This window comes from Rhagoletis pomonella, unplaced genomic scaffold (genome assembly GCF_013731165.1).
Source record: "Rhagoletis pomonella isolate Grant_MI unplaced genomic scaffold, Rhpom_1.0 Rhpom_scaffold_00442, whole genome shotgun sequence".
In the NCBI taxonomy this organism is placed as follows: Eukaryota; Metazoa; Arthropoda; class Insecta; order Diptera; family Tephritidae; genus Rhagoletis; species Rhagoletis pomonella.
In genome coordinates this window covers 6772-23727 of record NW_023458996.1, presented here as the reverse complement: position 1 = coordinate 23727, position 16956 = coordinate 6772, and the positions used below count along the sequence as shown (strand labels likewise).

Sequence of the window (16956 nt, the reverse complement as noted above, 5' to 3'; positions counted from 1 at the left end):
CATACATAAGTATGTATGTATGGAGTTAAGTGAAAAACATAGCGAGATGAATTTTCTATCAAAGTGAATCTCAAATGGTTAACATTTTTTTTTTTCAAACAAACCATATTTGATGATTCTTGATTTACTTGCTTTAATTTACTTAATTAATTCGCATCGTTTTTGTTAATTTTGCAGTGGTCGCGAAGCAAGAAACCGAGCAGAGAAAAACAGACGTGATAAGCTGAATGGATCTATTCAAGAGTTATCTACAATGGTGCCACATGTAGCAGAATCTCCCAGGCGCGTGGATAAAACAGCGGTATTACGGTTTGCCGCCCATGGTTTGCGATTGCAGTACAGTAAGCTTTGCATAAATGTTTTATACAACAAACTACAATATAAGGCACTTTTAAGTATTTAACTAAAACTCATATTTTTGTTTACAATTTACAGTATTTGGAGAAAGCCTAAATCAGAATCGCCCGCAATACACGGAATCATTAATGAAAATGCTGGATAGGTTTTTCCTAGCAATAACATGCCATGGCCAAATCGTTCTAATCTCATCAAGCGTTGAACAACATTTGGGGCATTGTCAGGTAAAAAGAAATTTTTAATATCTGTATCATGAAACTAAAAAAGAAAACTCTGATTGTATCTTTCTAAACTACCCCAATCTGTCCCTGTGCAAATTCGAATGAATGCACTGTTATTGATGTAAAAGAAAGCTTTGGTGTACATACATACATACATATATGTAACATATCCCTGCAAAAAACTGTGCGACTACCCTGCAAAAAATGGGACTAATCCGGGATGACTCCGGGAGCTATCGCAAATGAGCATGCGACTAATACCACTTTTGATCTCTTTATATGGAATGAACTGTTCGCTTTTGTTCGAGCATGTCCTATGAAGAGACTAATTGTTCACATTTATACCCGAACGGGTATAAAAAGCGACTAGTCACTTTTAAAAAATAAAAATAAAAATTTGCGCCAGTTGAAATTCGAACCGGGGTGCTCAGTTTTGTTAGGCGAATATCCTCTCTGCGTGCCAACGCCGCACATGAAATTGCATTGACTAAGTGCGTACATATCATTAAATCCTTAATAGTACCCGTTAGAGATGAGTTGGGGACTAATTGATCTCCAATTATACCCATAAGAGATGAGTCGAGAGTAATTGATCTTCATTAGTACCCGTTTGAGACTAGTTGCGACTAATTAATGCCCTATTGTCCCCGATTGAGAGTAATCTCGAAATACTCTCTTTAGAGATTAGTCGCACAATTTTTTGCAGGGTAATTTCTAAAGAGAGTATTCCGAGATTACTCTCAATCGGGTACAATTGGGCATTAATTAGTCCCAACTGGTATCATACGGGTACTAATGGAGATCAATTAGTCCCCAACTCATCTCTAACGGGTACTATTAACGATTTAATGATATGTACGCTCTTAGTCAATGAAATTTCATGTGGGGCGTTGGCATACAGAGAGAGTATTCGCCTAACAAAACTGAGCACCCCGGTTCGAATCTCAGCTGGCGAAAATTTTTTTTAATTTTTAAAAGTGACTAGTCGCTTTTTATGCCCTTTCGGGTATAAATGTAAACAATTAGTCTCTTCATAGGACATGCCCGAACAAAATCGATCAGTTCATTCCATATAAAGAGATCAAAAGTGGTATTAGTCGCATGCTCCTTTGCGATTGCTCCCGGAGTCATCCCGGATTAGTCCCATTTTTTGCAGGGATCGTTTACCTTAATGTAGAAAGGTCCTATCTAACATTTTTGTTTCTTTAAAGAGTAGTTATTAAACTTTACAAAAACTACAGATCTTCTGTTGAGACTTTTTTTCATTACACTGGTTTTTAATAAATACAGAAACTAATTTTTTGATGTAGTAGTTGATTTTAAATTCGATTAAGTCATTTGTGAGGAATCTACCAGAGCTTAACTTCAAAATAAAATGAGTTAGGGCCTTTCTATATTAAGGGAACGATATGTAGCTACGATACTCGTATGAGATTTAATAGATAGCATTTTTTCCAACAGATTTTATAGAGTCGTCATCAATTTAAAGGAAAGCTGAATAGACAAATTTTTAAATTTATGGGAGAAACAAGAAACTCTGTTATTTTAAAACAACAACAACTAAATACATACTTATACAAATCCATCTTCTGTCCAACTTCTTCTTATGTGGCTCTTGGTCCGTCGCTACCCGTCGTCCATGTAAACGTGGCCATAGATATTGCATAGAATAGTTCCATATAAAATTATGGGTATTTTGATAGATTTTTAGAGCTTGCTTTTTGTTCGTCGAAAGGGAGCTCTACTTTTCAAAAGCCTACCCAGTTTGTGGTAACCTATTGCAGGAGTTCGCTTGACCTCCAGGCTGACGTTAAAGGTGGTATTGATGCTGGATCCCGGATAGACAAACCCCTTCACAATTTCAAAATATAACTGCCAAACAGTTTGCTTTCAGGAGGTCATACGTTATCTTATTTTGGTCTCGAATGGCGCGGAGAGTTCCTTCTCAACCTGAACGTAGCTAAGAGCTGCATTCAATGTCACTCTACATCGCCGTATTAGATTTCGGGGATTTGAGCTGATATTGTTCAACTACTTTTTGTTGCGATTTGTGACAATACGCTCACTGATCGGGGACAAGATGTCGGAGTTTCCGGCCAACAACAAATAACATACCAAATCTGATCATCACGTCTCCTTTACTGCGGCCGACCATTACAGTCCTTGTTTATATTTTTAATATTTTGGCGATTACACTTTTTCTAGGCGTTTGGCTGAGCCAATTGTGAGGTTCGTCTTGATGTTGTTACACATATGAAGGGATCTGCAGTTTTGCATCGCTTTCGAAAGGCAAATACATTTTATGTGAAGCTTTTTTATGGCCGGTTTCATGGCCAATACCTGCCGAGGAGCGAACCCAGGTCCTACGGTGTGATAGTACGCACCGCTAACCAATCAGTCTTAGCGGCCGCCACACACAACTCCGTCACTGGAAATTCTTTAAAAAGGCAATAGAGGTCAGGAAATTCACAAAAAGTTAATTTGTAGCAAAGATTAGAGCTGAAGCCTTTGCCGGACTAAATTGTTTTCGAAAACCATGACTTCTTCAAAATGAAAAAAAAAGAAAATGTATACGCTTGGTTCTTGAAGAAAAAAATCTGTCTATTCTCGTCGAGCGGGTGTTCATATTTCTGAATATCTTATGATAACTACACACGAGGCAACGGTTGACGCAACCAGGGCATAGAAACTCGTGTTACCGCGACCGTCGCCCGAAAATCAAAATATTTTGATATTTTGTGTTGGTTGCCGTGTCGGTTGCCTCGTGTGTGTCGTTGTGTATTGAGGTATTGAGTTTATTGGCTTAGTTCATTGAAAACAGTTGAGCTGAAAGCGTGTTTTGGTAGAAAACAAAATTTTATTCCGTATGTCCATTTCATAACAGAGCACTCGCTACTGAGGTTGCCGCAATGGTTGCCTCGTGTGTATTGAACAAGAGAAACAGATTGCCTCAACACGTTGCTTAAACGGTTGCCCCTAGTCCGCATTAGGAATCGATTCAGGCAACAAAAAATCGTTTTCGTTAAAAATTGTTTTTGGTCTTTTTATACCCGAGCGCACTTGTGCACAAGGGTATATTAATTTTGTTCACATAACGGTTGTTTGTAACAGCCAAAACGAATCGAGATAGATATAGACAAATGTATACATAAATGATCAGGATGAAAAAATAAATCGATTAAGCCATGTCTGTCTGTCCGTCCGTCTGTCCGTCTGTCCGTCTGTCCGTGTACACGATAACTCGAGCAAAAATTGAGATATCTCAACGAAATTTGGTACGTAGGTTTCCCTTAATCCAAGGTAGGTTGGTATTGAAAATGGGCGAAATCGGACTTTAACCACGCCCACTTCCCATATAACGGTAATTTCCAGAAATACGAAAACTGCGATATTTTAGTAACTACTGAAGATAATTTACTCAAAATTGATATTTACAATAATTTTTAGACGAAAAATAAGAATATTATAAATTTTTGGAAAATGGGCGTAGCCACGCCCACTTATGGTTACATGTGTATATCTTGGTAACCGCTGCACCAATTCCTTCCAAACTTAGCACAGCTGTTGGCCTTCGCACAACATATCAAATGGCCGAAAATTTTCAAAATCGCTCAATAACCACGCCTACTTCCCATATAACGGTAATTTTCAGAAATACGAAAACTGCGATATTTTAGTAACTACTGGAGATTATTCACTCAAAATTGATATTTATAATAAGTTTTAGATGAAAAATAAGAATATTATAAATTTTTGGAAAATGGGCGTAGCCACGCCCACTTATGGTTACATGTGTATATCTTGGTAACCGCTGCAGCAATTTCTTCCAAACTTGGCACAGTTGTTGGCCTTGGTACAGCATAAAAAATCGCAGAAACTTTTTAAAATCGGACAATAACCACGCCCACATCCCATATAACGGAGAGAAATACAAAATCTTCGATAAATCAGTAAATATTGAACGGTAAATTTCAGAAATGCTTGAAACTTCAATATTTCGAAATTGAAGGACGCTAATTTACTCAAAATTGATACACCCCGGCTTACCATCTAGCGCAAGGTTTCGGAAAGGTGAAAAAACATATATTTAATACTTGCGCCGGGTATTTAATGTTCGGCTCCGCCCGAACTTAGACTTTCTTACTTGTTCTAATTTAAATATAGTAAATAAATATTAAAATTTATTATTTAAATTTGTATGCTCACACATACTTACATATGTACACGTTTTCTTATTATATTCCAGACTGATTTATACGGGCAAAATATTTTAAATATTACCCATCCTGAAGATCACAGCATAATGAAACAACAATTAATACCTTCCAATGCCAATGAGCTTTTCGATACACAGGCCGATGATGAGTCTGGTGATGCACGACCTCGCACCAAAGAGGAGGAGGAGTACATCGATAAACGTTTGCGTGCGGACAAGCGAAGTTTCACTCTTAGGTTAATTGATAATGAAAATATCCACTTACACACGTGTATTTAAAATGGTAGTACGTCGTTTACAGATTGGCCCGGGCCGGTCCCCGTTCAGAACCAACTACATATGAAATTGTCAAGATAGAAGGAAATTTCAGACGCAGTGATGCGGCGCCGCGAGGCGTTAAAGTCAGCACATTTCCCTCCAATCTACCAATGATACGACGTTCCCGTGCTCGCGATGATACGATACCGTTGCACTCAATAAGTGGAAATGATATTGTAAGTTAATACATACATATGCACAATACATAAATGCTCAGCAAGAAAGCTAATGTTATCTCCATTAAGAAAACGAAACCCCTCTAAATTAATATTTTATTATTTTTATTGTCTGACACGAAAGGATATCAGATAGGCATGAAAGTGCTAGTCGCATAGTAAAAACTCTAAGGCTAGGTACATGACCTAGCGGATTCACGTCGCGCGATGCTAATAAAATCGCTACAAGCGATCAACTATACAAATTCATATGGCGGTGTTAATGATGATGCAGCGATTGATACTGAAATAAGAATTTGTGTAATTGATCGCTGGTAGTGATTATGATCGCATAGCGCGATGCTAGTTCGCTGAAAAATCGACTAGAAATTAGAGATGGGCACGGGACTAAATATTTAATCCCGATCCCGCCCTTCCCGAAATTGGATTTTTAAGTCCCGAACCCGCCCATCCCGACGTTTTTCAGAATTTTACCGCGGGTCCCGTGGGTCCCGATATCTATCTCTAAAGCAGGATACAAACGGATAACAAATTGAAACGAATTGTGTGTCTAGCGTGGTTCACAAACCGATCGAAGGTTCATGTCTTTTAAATTAATTTTAAATAATAATGAAAGATCTGACATCTTCCGATTATTTTGTTTTACTTTGCTGTTCGTTTTCGTCTCAATGAAATATTAAAAATGCATATTTCAAACGTAGTTTTTAATTATGATTTTGTGAATTTGCGGGGGTTGCGGTTTTATCGGGAGTTTCGGGAAAGGATTTTGGTCCCGTCCCGCCCGCCATATTTTTACATATCTTCCCGATACCGCCCATACAGGTCAATTTTAAATTAGTACCGAGGGTCGTGCGGGTCTGAGTTACACAAGGCGATTTCCTAAGCGTTTTAACATCGCCTGAAAAGTTGTAAGCGATTGTATCGCTTTCTAGAAAATTTAAACACAATCTACACAGGCGGTTTTGTTGAAATCGATGTTAAATCGCTTAGAAAATCGCCTTATTTAAATGCTGCTTAACCGCACATCTCCACAGGCAATCTGTTACATTATGTGAGGTTTCTTAATGGCGCTGGTCTACGTAAGAAATCGACAATCTAACGTCGGAAATCTTGACGTTCTATAAAAAGCTTGTTAACTCGAAATTCCTTATAGTCAGAAAAGACAAATAATTATTTTTGGGAACATGTTAATAATGTAGGGAAGGAAATCTTTTGTGGGGTTTGCAACGGATTGCAACGAAATATTTCGTCCGGAAGGTAAAAGACACATTTTGAACACACTACAGTATTATGTATAATAAATTTCGAAAGTTGCGCACAATTTCTTGAAAACATTGCAGGATCAGGTATTTTTTGATTAGAAATAGAAGGCGTATCAACTCAGTTCATTCGTAATCCCCGTATTTTAACTCTTTAGCCACCCCCAGCTAATTTTTTGTTTCAGACCTACATATAAAATGGAAGCGTCGAAACATAACGATCAATATGCATTAAAAAGTATTTGGAGCTACCGCCAATATGCGATATGCGTCCTGATTTGACTCCTAATGATTATTTATTTTTTATGAGAAGTTTTGTAATGATAGAAATAAGTGGCAAAATATTTTTTGGCTATACCGTACGGGCCTAATACATTCCATTCCAGTTGGGATCATTACGTCCCTAAAATGGCTTTTACACTGTGTCATCACATTTTCAAAAATTAACTCATATTTACATAGTTTCTACATATTTACTGTATGTACATATGTAGATATATGTATGTAACTTGTTTATACTACATAACTAAATTTGTGAATATAATTGTGACCATCGCTGTTACCCTTAGATATATGAAATAACCCTGCCCTAATTTTCCTTTAGGTGTTAATTGCAACGGCGCGTATAATTCGTCTACCCAAAGTAATAAACTGCGTCACGGCAGCCAACTCAATGGAGTACAAAACAAGACACTTAATTGATGGCAGTATTATTGACTGCGACCAAAGAATTGGACTTGTAGCCGGTTACATGACAGACGAAGTACGAGGCTTGAGTCCGTTCACCTTTATGCACCAGGATGATGTGCGATGGGTTATTGTAGCTCTGCGCCAAAGTAAGTACATCGCATACCCAAATACGAGCTATAAATACAGTAACTCACATTATTGATCACTTGGCAATTTTTTACAAACGGCCCTATGGAAAGGTGCTCCTCGCTAAAATACTGTAGTCAGCGTAGGCGACAACCATAATAGGGCCTAATATTTTTTATAATAAATTGTTTTCGTTATTTTTTTATAAAAATCTTTTTTATACCAATTTAGGCAAATTCAAAAAAATGTCATCTAAATTTCCAACTTTTTTACCATAATGTTTCGGCCTCTTTCCGGTGTGCAGTTTTATAGCCCATTTGATTGTATTACATATATTAGGTTTGTTCGTCGAGCAAAAAATTTGTACGAATTTGTACGAATTATCACGATTTTTGCCCAAATCGCGTTCGTGCAGACCAAAAAATTATCCAACACTCAAAAATTGTGAGAGCAAAGTGACAGTTCTCTTGGAGAGATGTTGCAAATTCTTGCTGGAAAAAATTTTGCCAGCAAGAATTTGCAAACACGAAAAACATGTGGTTGTGGCGCATGGTTGCATTTTTGTCTTCAATAATTTGAATAAATTAGTTCGTTAAATTTAAAAATTTATAAACACGAGCGATTTTTTTTATGAAAAACAAAAAGTAAATAATTGTTGATATAATTAATTTAGTTAATTCCAATGATTTGAACTTAATTCGGACGAAAAAAAAATGGTATTCGCTATCGGAATGCAATTGCAACCAGAGTCGATTTAAGAAACCCGACAGCTAGTACGATGAAGAAATTGAAATGTATGTTAAAGAAAGTCAGAACAACAAGAAATATACATGTATATCTTGGTTTTGGCCATCCGAAAGAATTTTAAAAATTCTATAAAAAAATGTTTATGTTTGAAATGCAACCGTGGACGCCAGCTGGCAGGGAAACTTGCAAATTCCTGCAAATTTGCGTTCGTGCAGAAATTTGCAAGTTTCTCAACATGAGAGAGAATTTGAGAAAATTTTTTCTTACTCTCTGATGTTTTGAGTGTTGGATAATTCTTGCTGGATTTTCGACGAACAAACCTATTAAAGTGTAAGTTGGAAGTAGCTAGGACTTAACGGTGATTTTTTTTATTAAATTTTGGTTCTGAAATTTTTTTTTTTCATATCACGCATAAGAGCAAAGCTCGCGCTGAAGCATTCATTTGCAAGTTACACTTTCGTATTTACAACCGGAAATAGCGTAGTTCGATACAGAGTATTCTTCTGCCCATACATATTTGTTTTTGGGGCGCCTAAAATACAGGTCGCGAACTACCGGTTGGACAGCACTGTGTTAGAGACTGCAATTGGTGCTACGGGGCGTATGCGTTACATACACAACTACGGGTATATGAGGCAGGCCACTTTTCTTCGCGCTATCCGAAGCGGCTTTAAAATTGACGAAAAGTAGGTGTCTCCCAATTGGCTTGTTGGAGGCTTCAGTTATTCCACAAATTATCATCGATATGACCTTATACGCAATGCTAAGAATGTTTATATCGCAGTAAGTGGCACAAGCAGCAAAGTACATAAGATTCCAGTCTTTGGAAACGAATTTATTAGATCAACAAGAATTCTTATAAAACCTATGCATTATATAAAGAAGTTAAAGGGACTAAAATTAAAAAAGAAAACACCAAAAATCAATGGCGCTACCAAGATTCTTCAAACTGGAAGTTTAGATTAAATTTTTTTTATTTGGAAATTTTGATTGTTATGGTATAAAATAGTTTTTACGAAAAGATATCGAAACCAATTTATTATGAGAAACATGGTAATTATTTTATAAAATCACCGTGTGATCAATTATGTGAGTTACTGTACACATGTGTGTATTGTTTTTTTAAAAAGCATATGCCAATTCATTCATACATATTCTTCTGTGTGGGTGCGTATTTGCAGTGTACGATTGCTATAGTTCATCTGGAGAGTCCACCTACAGACTCATAACCCGCAACGGTCACTTTATTTATCTGCGCTCAAAAGGCTACCTGGAAGTCCATAAAGAAACAAAAAAGGTGCATTCTTTCATTTGCATAAATACACTGCTCAGCGAAGAGGAGGGCAAACAGCGAATTCAAGAGATGAAAAATAAATTTTCTATGATTGTAAATACGAAAATTCCACAATCCTCCGTGGATGAGCCAGCCTCGAAGAATCCCCAACAACTGGAAAAAGCGGTTCTATGCCTTATACAAAACTTACAAAAATCGCCAATGGCAGAAGACGGAGAGGATGATGGCGACTCGTCCACAGAGAGTTATGGCAGCGAACATATGTCTCCAGAATTCGGTCCAACAACATCTGCGGCAGCAATGCATCATTATAACACCACCACCACCCCTCCAACACTATACTCATCGATACGTGCGGCAGCCTTTCATTTCGGAAGATCAGCGAAAACTCCACCGCTTGCGCTGGTGCCGCCCGAAGCTTCTTCCGTCAAAACATCCATATCGAAAGGTGCAGATGTAGTCAACGTAACTGTAGTTAAGCACTTGCAAAGCAATACACCATCACATTCGAAAGAAACAGATGACTGTGAGGGTGGAACGCAATTTGATTTGCAAGCTGAGTCGGCTGGAGCAACTCCACTTCGCGACAGCTGTTTATGTGCGGGTATGAAAGAAGACTATTGTAACTATTGTCAAACACTGGAAAGTCAACTAGCAAGCTGCTCTTCACCTGCGCCTCCGCCTACCACACACGCCACAGTCGTTGGCATTGCTGCAGACGTAGCTGGAAATAAGCGCAGTAGCGAAGCGATGTCCGGTCAAGAATTAAGGCTACCCAAAAAGCGTTTAAAGAGCACAGGTACTAAATAGGTTTTTGCCATTATTATTTCGCTTTTATTCAAATTGATTGATTTACATACAGAAATCGAGCATGTGCTTTCAAGCTCCTTGGACCAATTAGGTAGAACGCTGGATGAACAACTGAATGCAGCAATTGAGCTAAGGGACGCGAGTAATAAGTACGAGATGCCTAATTCCACTCGAAGGATTGACGAAATAATGGTATGGTGGATGATGTGTTCTTTTGTTTTTGCATATTTTACTACTAATTATTTACGTTTTTAAATTTTAAGGAGGAACACCAAATGCAAAGTAAAATCTACGTAGACATCAAAAGTGAATACGAGGTTCAAAAACAAAATACGAGGGAAAGCATGCTAGCCACGACACTAACAGCATTAACGCCGCTAGCGTCACTTACAAGTAATCAACAACAAATGCCATTGCAACAACATAGTGACGATGATAATGATGAGCAGACGGGGGAAAACTAAATTTTGTTGCCTACAAAATGATGGTGATGTTTATTTCGTTGTAGCCAATGATGGGTCGAATGCCAAGACGCATGCTCGGCAAGATGCAACTGCATCGAATTTTTTGTTTGAGGTTTCACACTTTTATGGCATACATATAGATAACACAGGTTACAGAACGAAAGATCATCAATTCAAGGAATACAAAAAATACTTATGACAAATGACGCCTCTACAAGAAGCGAAACGGAAATGATATTCTCCACACAAATCTATCAAGATGGTCGGCACTTGGTTGCCAACTACCTCATTTTTTATGAAAATATCTCTAAAAATATGTAGTTTTTATTTTTTAATGGAAAAGAAAAGCAGTTGTACATTTGTATGCATGCACTGCATACATACATACATTGTAGATGTGTGAAATGCATACATACGTACCATACAATGTGAGGGTGCCATATCAATTACGCTTTTGGCAGTGTCTCACCATAGCGTATGAGTGATTTTTAAATTGCACATGCATATTAAGTACATAGTTATGTATGTGCATAAAGTGTGTATCATACTTCCGCTTGTACTTTTTTCAAGTAGCTTAAAAACGTAAATGAATCGGCTTGTGCAGTACACTGGTGCATACTATAGTCACTTATGAGTGTCAATCCATATTAAATCGGCCAATATTTGGAATCGACTATTCTTGATTTTTATGGATTTTGGTTAGAACTTTTCGTTTATCATATAAAAAAAAAGTTCTGCCACAAGAAAAAATAGAAATTTTTTTAGCGAGTTAAAAATTTCCCGGATCTGCAAGTTAATTTTTTTTGGTCTCAAAAACTATTATAGTTCAACAATTTTTTGCTGGTCTCGTTTTATTTTGATATTCGGGGCTATATAAAAAACAAATATCAAAAAAATCTGAAAATACAAATCCAATTTAAAAAAACGTAAAAGCAACTTTGTTTTTAAAACTTTGACTGATTTGAAAAGATCCTGCAATTTTCAAGGTATTTTTACCGATATGAACTTTCGAGCTTTAACAAAAATATTTTTTGCAGAATCTAAATTAACAAAAAAAAAAGAACTAAACTGATAAAAATTGGTTGACGTTTTTGTAACTATAATAGTTTTTGAGATATATAGTCAAAAAATAAACTTGCAAACTCTCGGAAATACTGAAATTGTCAAAAATGACCGATTCCAACCATTGGTCGATTTGACATGGATTAGCCCATATATATATATATGTACATATGCAACTGCATTTATGCAAATTGAAAATAATCTATAGTCTATCTATCTGTATATGTATGTATGTTAAAGCAAAATACATGTACATATGTATGTATGTGTATTTATTTTAAAATTTACACCCTACTTAAGGGCCGTTTTCACCACGTCTAGTTAACACTGCTGGGTGTCGATAACGTCGATAACGATGTTTAACTGGGAGTTAGAATTGACCAGACATGGGGCAAACGGCCCTAAAAGAGAGTAAGGGCCAGTATCTCAATGTCTGGTTAGCACTAACTACATGTTAAACATCTTTAGCGACGTTATCGACTCCCTGTTGTATGGATGAAGTCGAAGACATCGATAACAATGTCTAACCTGCACTTAGTTAACCAGACATGAGAAACTGGCCCTAAATTGCAAATGCTTAATTATGTACGTAAGCATATAAGGACTTATGTATTGTATTGTATGTACGCACATGTATGTATGTAATTAAACATATTTCTCTTGATATTTAAACTGTATGTACATATGTATGTAAGGGTGGCCATGCATAAATGTTGCAACTACTATATATCTTTGTGAATGCGAGAGCATAAAAAACTTACTTAAATGATTAAGGAATAATTCGATTTTATAGTCGTACTTACAGGTTTTCATATGCATGTATGTAAATATGTTCACCTGCCCGTGTATTTAAATAAATACTTACATACATATATAACTTTTGTAAGAGCGTTACACTCGCTTCTATTACATGTACATATGTACGTATGTATATATGTACGTACATACATACATATATTATGTATGAGGTTTTCATAATACTTACATAAATATATATATAAAAAATTGTTAAATAGTAGAAATAAGTACATATTTACTTTAAGTAAAAATAAAATAGTAATAACAACGAAAATGTTGTAGGTATTTATTAGCGTAATACATAGTAAAACGAAACAAAGACTGTTCAAATTACAATTAAATTAGTTAGTTAGGGACTATTGTTGTATATAATAAGTAAATTGTTGTGAGAGTGAGAGTAAATAATTTAATTACAAATGTGTAAGTTTATTTCTGTGCTAAGACTTAAAAATGATAATGTGTAATCATGCGTACGTACACATATTTGTAAATTTATATTGTACATTTGTGTGTGTGTGTGTGTGTATATGTCCAGCGCTAATGTTGAAGAAAAAATTGCAAAACGGGGGTGCGGATGCGGAATCATAGCGCAAACAAAAATGTGTATATTTTTTACATGCAAATGGGTCAATCCACGTAAAATCGACTAATGGTTGGAAGAGGCAATTTTTGATTTGGATAAATTTTGGTCAGACCTTTTCTTTTGCCATATAACGAAGATCTGCCAAAGGAAAAAAAATGTTTCGAAGGTTATTAAATATGTACAAAATTCTAAATTTCATAATTTCCGGGATTTCGCAAGTTTTTGTTTTTAATATCTCGAAAATTGTTATAGTTACAATGGTTTATATATTTAGGCCTATAAAGAAAAAATATGTATGTATGTTTACAAACAAATATACAACATTTTGAAAAAAAAAAAAATCGTTAAACCAAAAACTTACAAAAAAACCTTCAACTGATCTTAAATGATCCTGAAATTTTCAAGGCGTTTTTAACTTTGAAGTTTGATTTTTATTATCTTTTTAAAGTTATCTTAAACAGTTTTATATAATTTTAATTTGTTTTTAATTTAGTTTGCAATAAATATTTATTCCACGTTCAAAAATTAATATCTTTAAAGAAAAAACGCATTTTTGAAAATTTCATGCTCTTTAAGATCAGTTAGAGAGGTGTTGTATAAAAAAGTAAGCCAAAAATTTGTACAAGATTTTGCGTTTATGTTTTATTTAATTTAAAAATTCTGTAATTCGTTTTATTTTTCGCATTTTGTAAATATAGTTTTTATTCATTTTTATAGCTACAATAGTTTTTAAAATATATTGAAAAAACAAACTTCCAAAATTTTAGAAATTGTGAAATTTGGAACTTTCGAATTTTTTTTTTGTTATTGCTTTGGCAAAAATTTATATGATAAAATAAAAGTCCTGACCAAAATTCATCTAGACCAAAGGGGGTCAACTCCAACCATTGGTCGATTTGATATGGATTTACCCAATGTAGATTCGTATATATAAATACATAGGTATGTGCTTATACCTCTATGCATAAGTAAGTACACATACATACATATACATAAATATGTATGTGAATATGTGAGGAGTAAGTATGTAGCTTGAGAAGCTTAACTTATCGAATGTTGAATGTTGAATATTGAATGTCTTGCATTTGTTTTAAATTTAGAAAGTGCAACTGTAAACTATTTGTTACTATTTACACCACCCGCATGCACCTAGGAGTATCTTACTATGTACTATTTACTGTAGATTAGCAAAAATAACAGAAAAAAAATTGTTTAAAATAAATTTTAATTCAATGAAATGAACCACAGTGTACAACTATTAAAATAAATACATACATACATACATATGTATGTGAGTGTGGTAAATGGTATGTATGTTAACAGGCGCATCTGTATGTATTTATGGAATTAAAATAGTGTGGTAGTAACTACAGTAAGTATACCCTGCATGGAAAATCCTAACAAGTGAAACAAATTTCAGGTTCAGGACTAGTTCTTTATCACCGAAAACGAACCACTCCGATGGTAATTAGATTCTTGCCAGTTAAAAAGCAAACGAATTGTGGTATTTTTTACATAACTTGTTTAGTCTACTTTCTAAAACTGCATATCGCTAGCTAAGAGTAAAAAGTTGCTAAGTCCACTTTTTCTGAAAAATTATATTTTGTTGCAGGAAGCAGGACCAATTAAAAATAATTCGTTTCTTAAAATATCGGACTACCTAAGTACAAATCGCTAGCTTAGAGTGAAAAGTTGCCAAGTCCCAATTTAAAAATTGTATGGGACACAGTGTTCGGAGAAGCAAAAAATTAGAAGGGCTGTTACGATTATAATAAAAATGCATCATCGTAGTATTTTTGTTATGCTAAATCTGAATGTGCCATAAAATTTTTAGTTTGACAGTTGACAGCTGTCAAATCAACTGCTAATTTCTCTAAAAATAAGAAAACCTCTTTGAAAATACCACTTATTAGGATTTTAGGTACGAATTTTATGTCAAAATAAAATTTTGACAGTCGACAGCTGTCAAACGGACTGCCAATTTCCTTAAAAAATCAGAGAATCTTTTTGAAAACGTTACTGATAAGGTTTTTAAACATGCTCATCACGAATTTTACATCAAATTAAAGCTTTGAGAGTTGTCAGCTGTCAAATTGACTGTTAATTTTTCTGATAATAAGAATATGTTTTTTTAAATGCTACTGATAAGGTTTTTAGACACGCTAGTCACGAATTTTGCGTGAAATTAAAACTTTGAGATTTGACAGCTGTCGAATGAGCTGTCAATTTCTCTAAAAGTAAGGAGAATTTCTCAAGAAGTAAACGTACTACGTTTTAAGGCTCACTGATCTCGAGTTCTATATTACATTCAAACTTTTCCAGTTGAAATCTGTCAAATCAACTGTAATTTTTAGTTGAGTAACACAATATATTTGTTAAGCAAAATTATTGATTTATTATATTTGATCGAACATATTTAAAATAAATTTATGATCAAATTATGAATTAATAATATATTATAATGCTATATGTTCAGCCCAAACAATTTTTTAAGATTTTTTATATCAAATTGGTGATTTCCGAAACTAAAGTTTTCTCATTCAGGTTTGAATTTTTGTAAATGAGACAACAACCAGCAAAACTGTTAGTTTTTTACCAGCTAGTCTTAAAAAAACGCGAGTTTAATTGAATTTTCCATAGTTTAAACTTTTATATTTCAATTCCCAAAATTTTCGCGCTTTTTTTTGTATTGAGCTGATTTTTTTTTTGCTAAGTTTAAAGTAGTACAGCCGTTATTAGAGTACAACTCCACAATAATCTTTTTTTCGCATTTCAGGCTTTCAACTATACAAGTCAGCTATTGCTGAAAGCCTGAAAAGCGCGGAACGCCTGAAAAGCTTGTTTTGGAGTTGCACTATTAGACTTAAGAGAATGTATGGAATTCTTCATCTTTAATAAGAAATAGCCTTTTCTACCCTTTTTCAAAATCAATTTAAGGGAAACTTTACTTTACGGCAAATCGTTGTGTGCGTGGTGAGCGGAAGGGAGGGAGCGTGGCACCTCCCACACCCCATTTTAGAGAGGGCATGAACTGCCGTTTTCAAAAATTTAACTCCCAACTGCCGAGGCGCCATACAGGTCCATTGGGAGTTCTTACAAAAATGGGCAAAAATTAAAATTTTTACCTGCGTTTCTGCTTGTTTTGAGTAGATGAAGGCAATAACTTGAGCCTTTCCGTATCGCCGGACAAGAGTAGGGCCGCCAAATGTATTTAATATTTCTTGTGCATAAAAGTGAGGACCCCAGGCTCTATCTAGGGGCTTCCATTGAAAAAGTTCTTTCTTCGTAGGCGGCCTCTGGTCGAGCTTAAGGATTATAACCCTTACTAAAAAGAATTCTCCTTTCTGTGTTGTCGAAGGAATCGGGCGTAACACCTTTTTCACAGAACACCTTTCTTTTGTCAAGTATGATCCTCTGGCAACATGTACACGTGGTAAATAAACACGTAATAAGTAGCTTTGTAACCAGCAATTGATGGTATTTCAACATAGAATTAGTTAATGTTAAATTTATAAATGTACTTTTAAACAAAAGTGTATTCTTTTAGCAACGCGTGCATGTGATAAACATTAATTTCGGCCCGCCCATTCCGACGTAATATATGATATACGTATATATAGCCGTCAATTTAGATGGAGTTTAATCACCTAGTCACATTTTGTGTGAAGTTCTTTTGGTAGGAATGTTTTTCACCTCACACCCTTTTCTTAAAAATAGGAAAAAGAACTAGAATTTTTTTATTGTGTACTTTATAATTCCTATCGATTATAAGGTCGATAATTTATTTATACTCATCTTTAGGGCGCTGTGTTGACATTTTGCACACTTTTGTAAA

The 16956-nt window shown here is 35.2% G+C and overlaps 1 protein-coding gene across 3 annotated transcripts in view; it reads left to right on the top strand.

Moving 5' to 3' along the window:
* LOC118750895 overlaps window positions 1-11332 on the top strand; it is a 34450-nt gene extending 23118 nt beyond the window's left edge. For all 3 annotated transcript variants that reach the window (XM_036485626.1, XM_036485627.1, XM_036485628.1), the window contains exons 3-10: window positions 178-341; window positions 436-581; window positions 4825-5030; window positions 5096-5288; window positions 7152-7383; window positions 9292-10203; window positions 10267-10406; window positions 10478-11332. In XM_036485626.1, coding sequence (XP_036341519.1) covers window positions 178-341; window positions 436-581; window positions 4825-5030; window positions 5096-5288; window positions 7152-7383; window positions 9292-10203; window positions 10267-10406; window positions 10478-10678 — 2194 coding nt within the window. In that variant the 3' untranslated portion in view covers window positions 10679-11332. The remainder of the gene's footprint in view (window positions 1-177; window positions 342-435; window positions 582-4824; window positions 5031-5095; window positions 5289-7151; window positions 7384-9291; window positions 10204-10266; window positions 10407-10477) is intronic.
* The last annotated feature ends 5624 nt before the right edge of the window (window positions 11333-16956 follow it).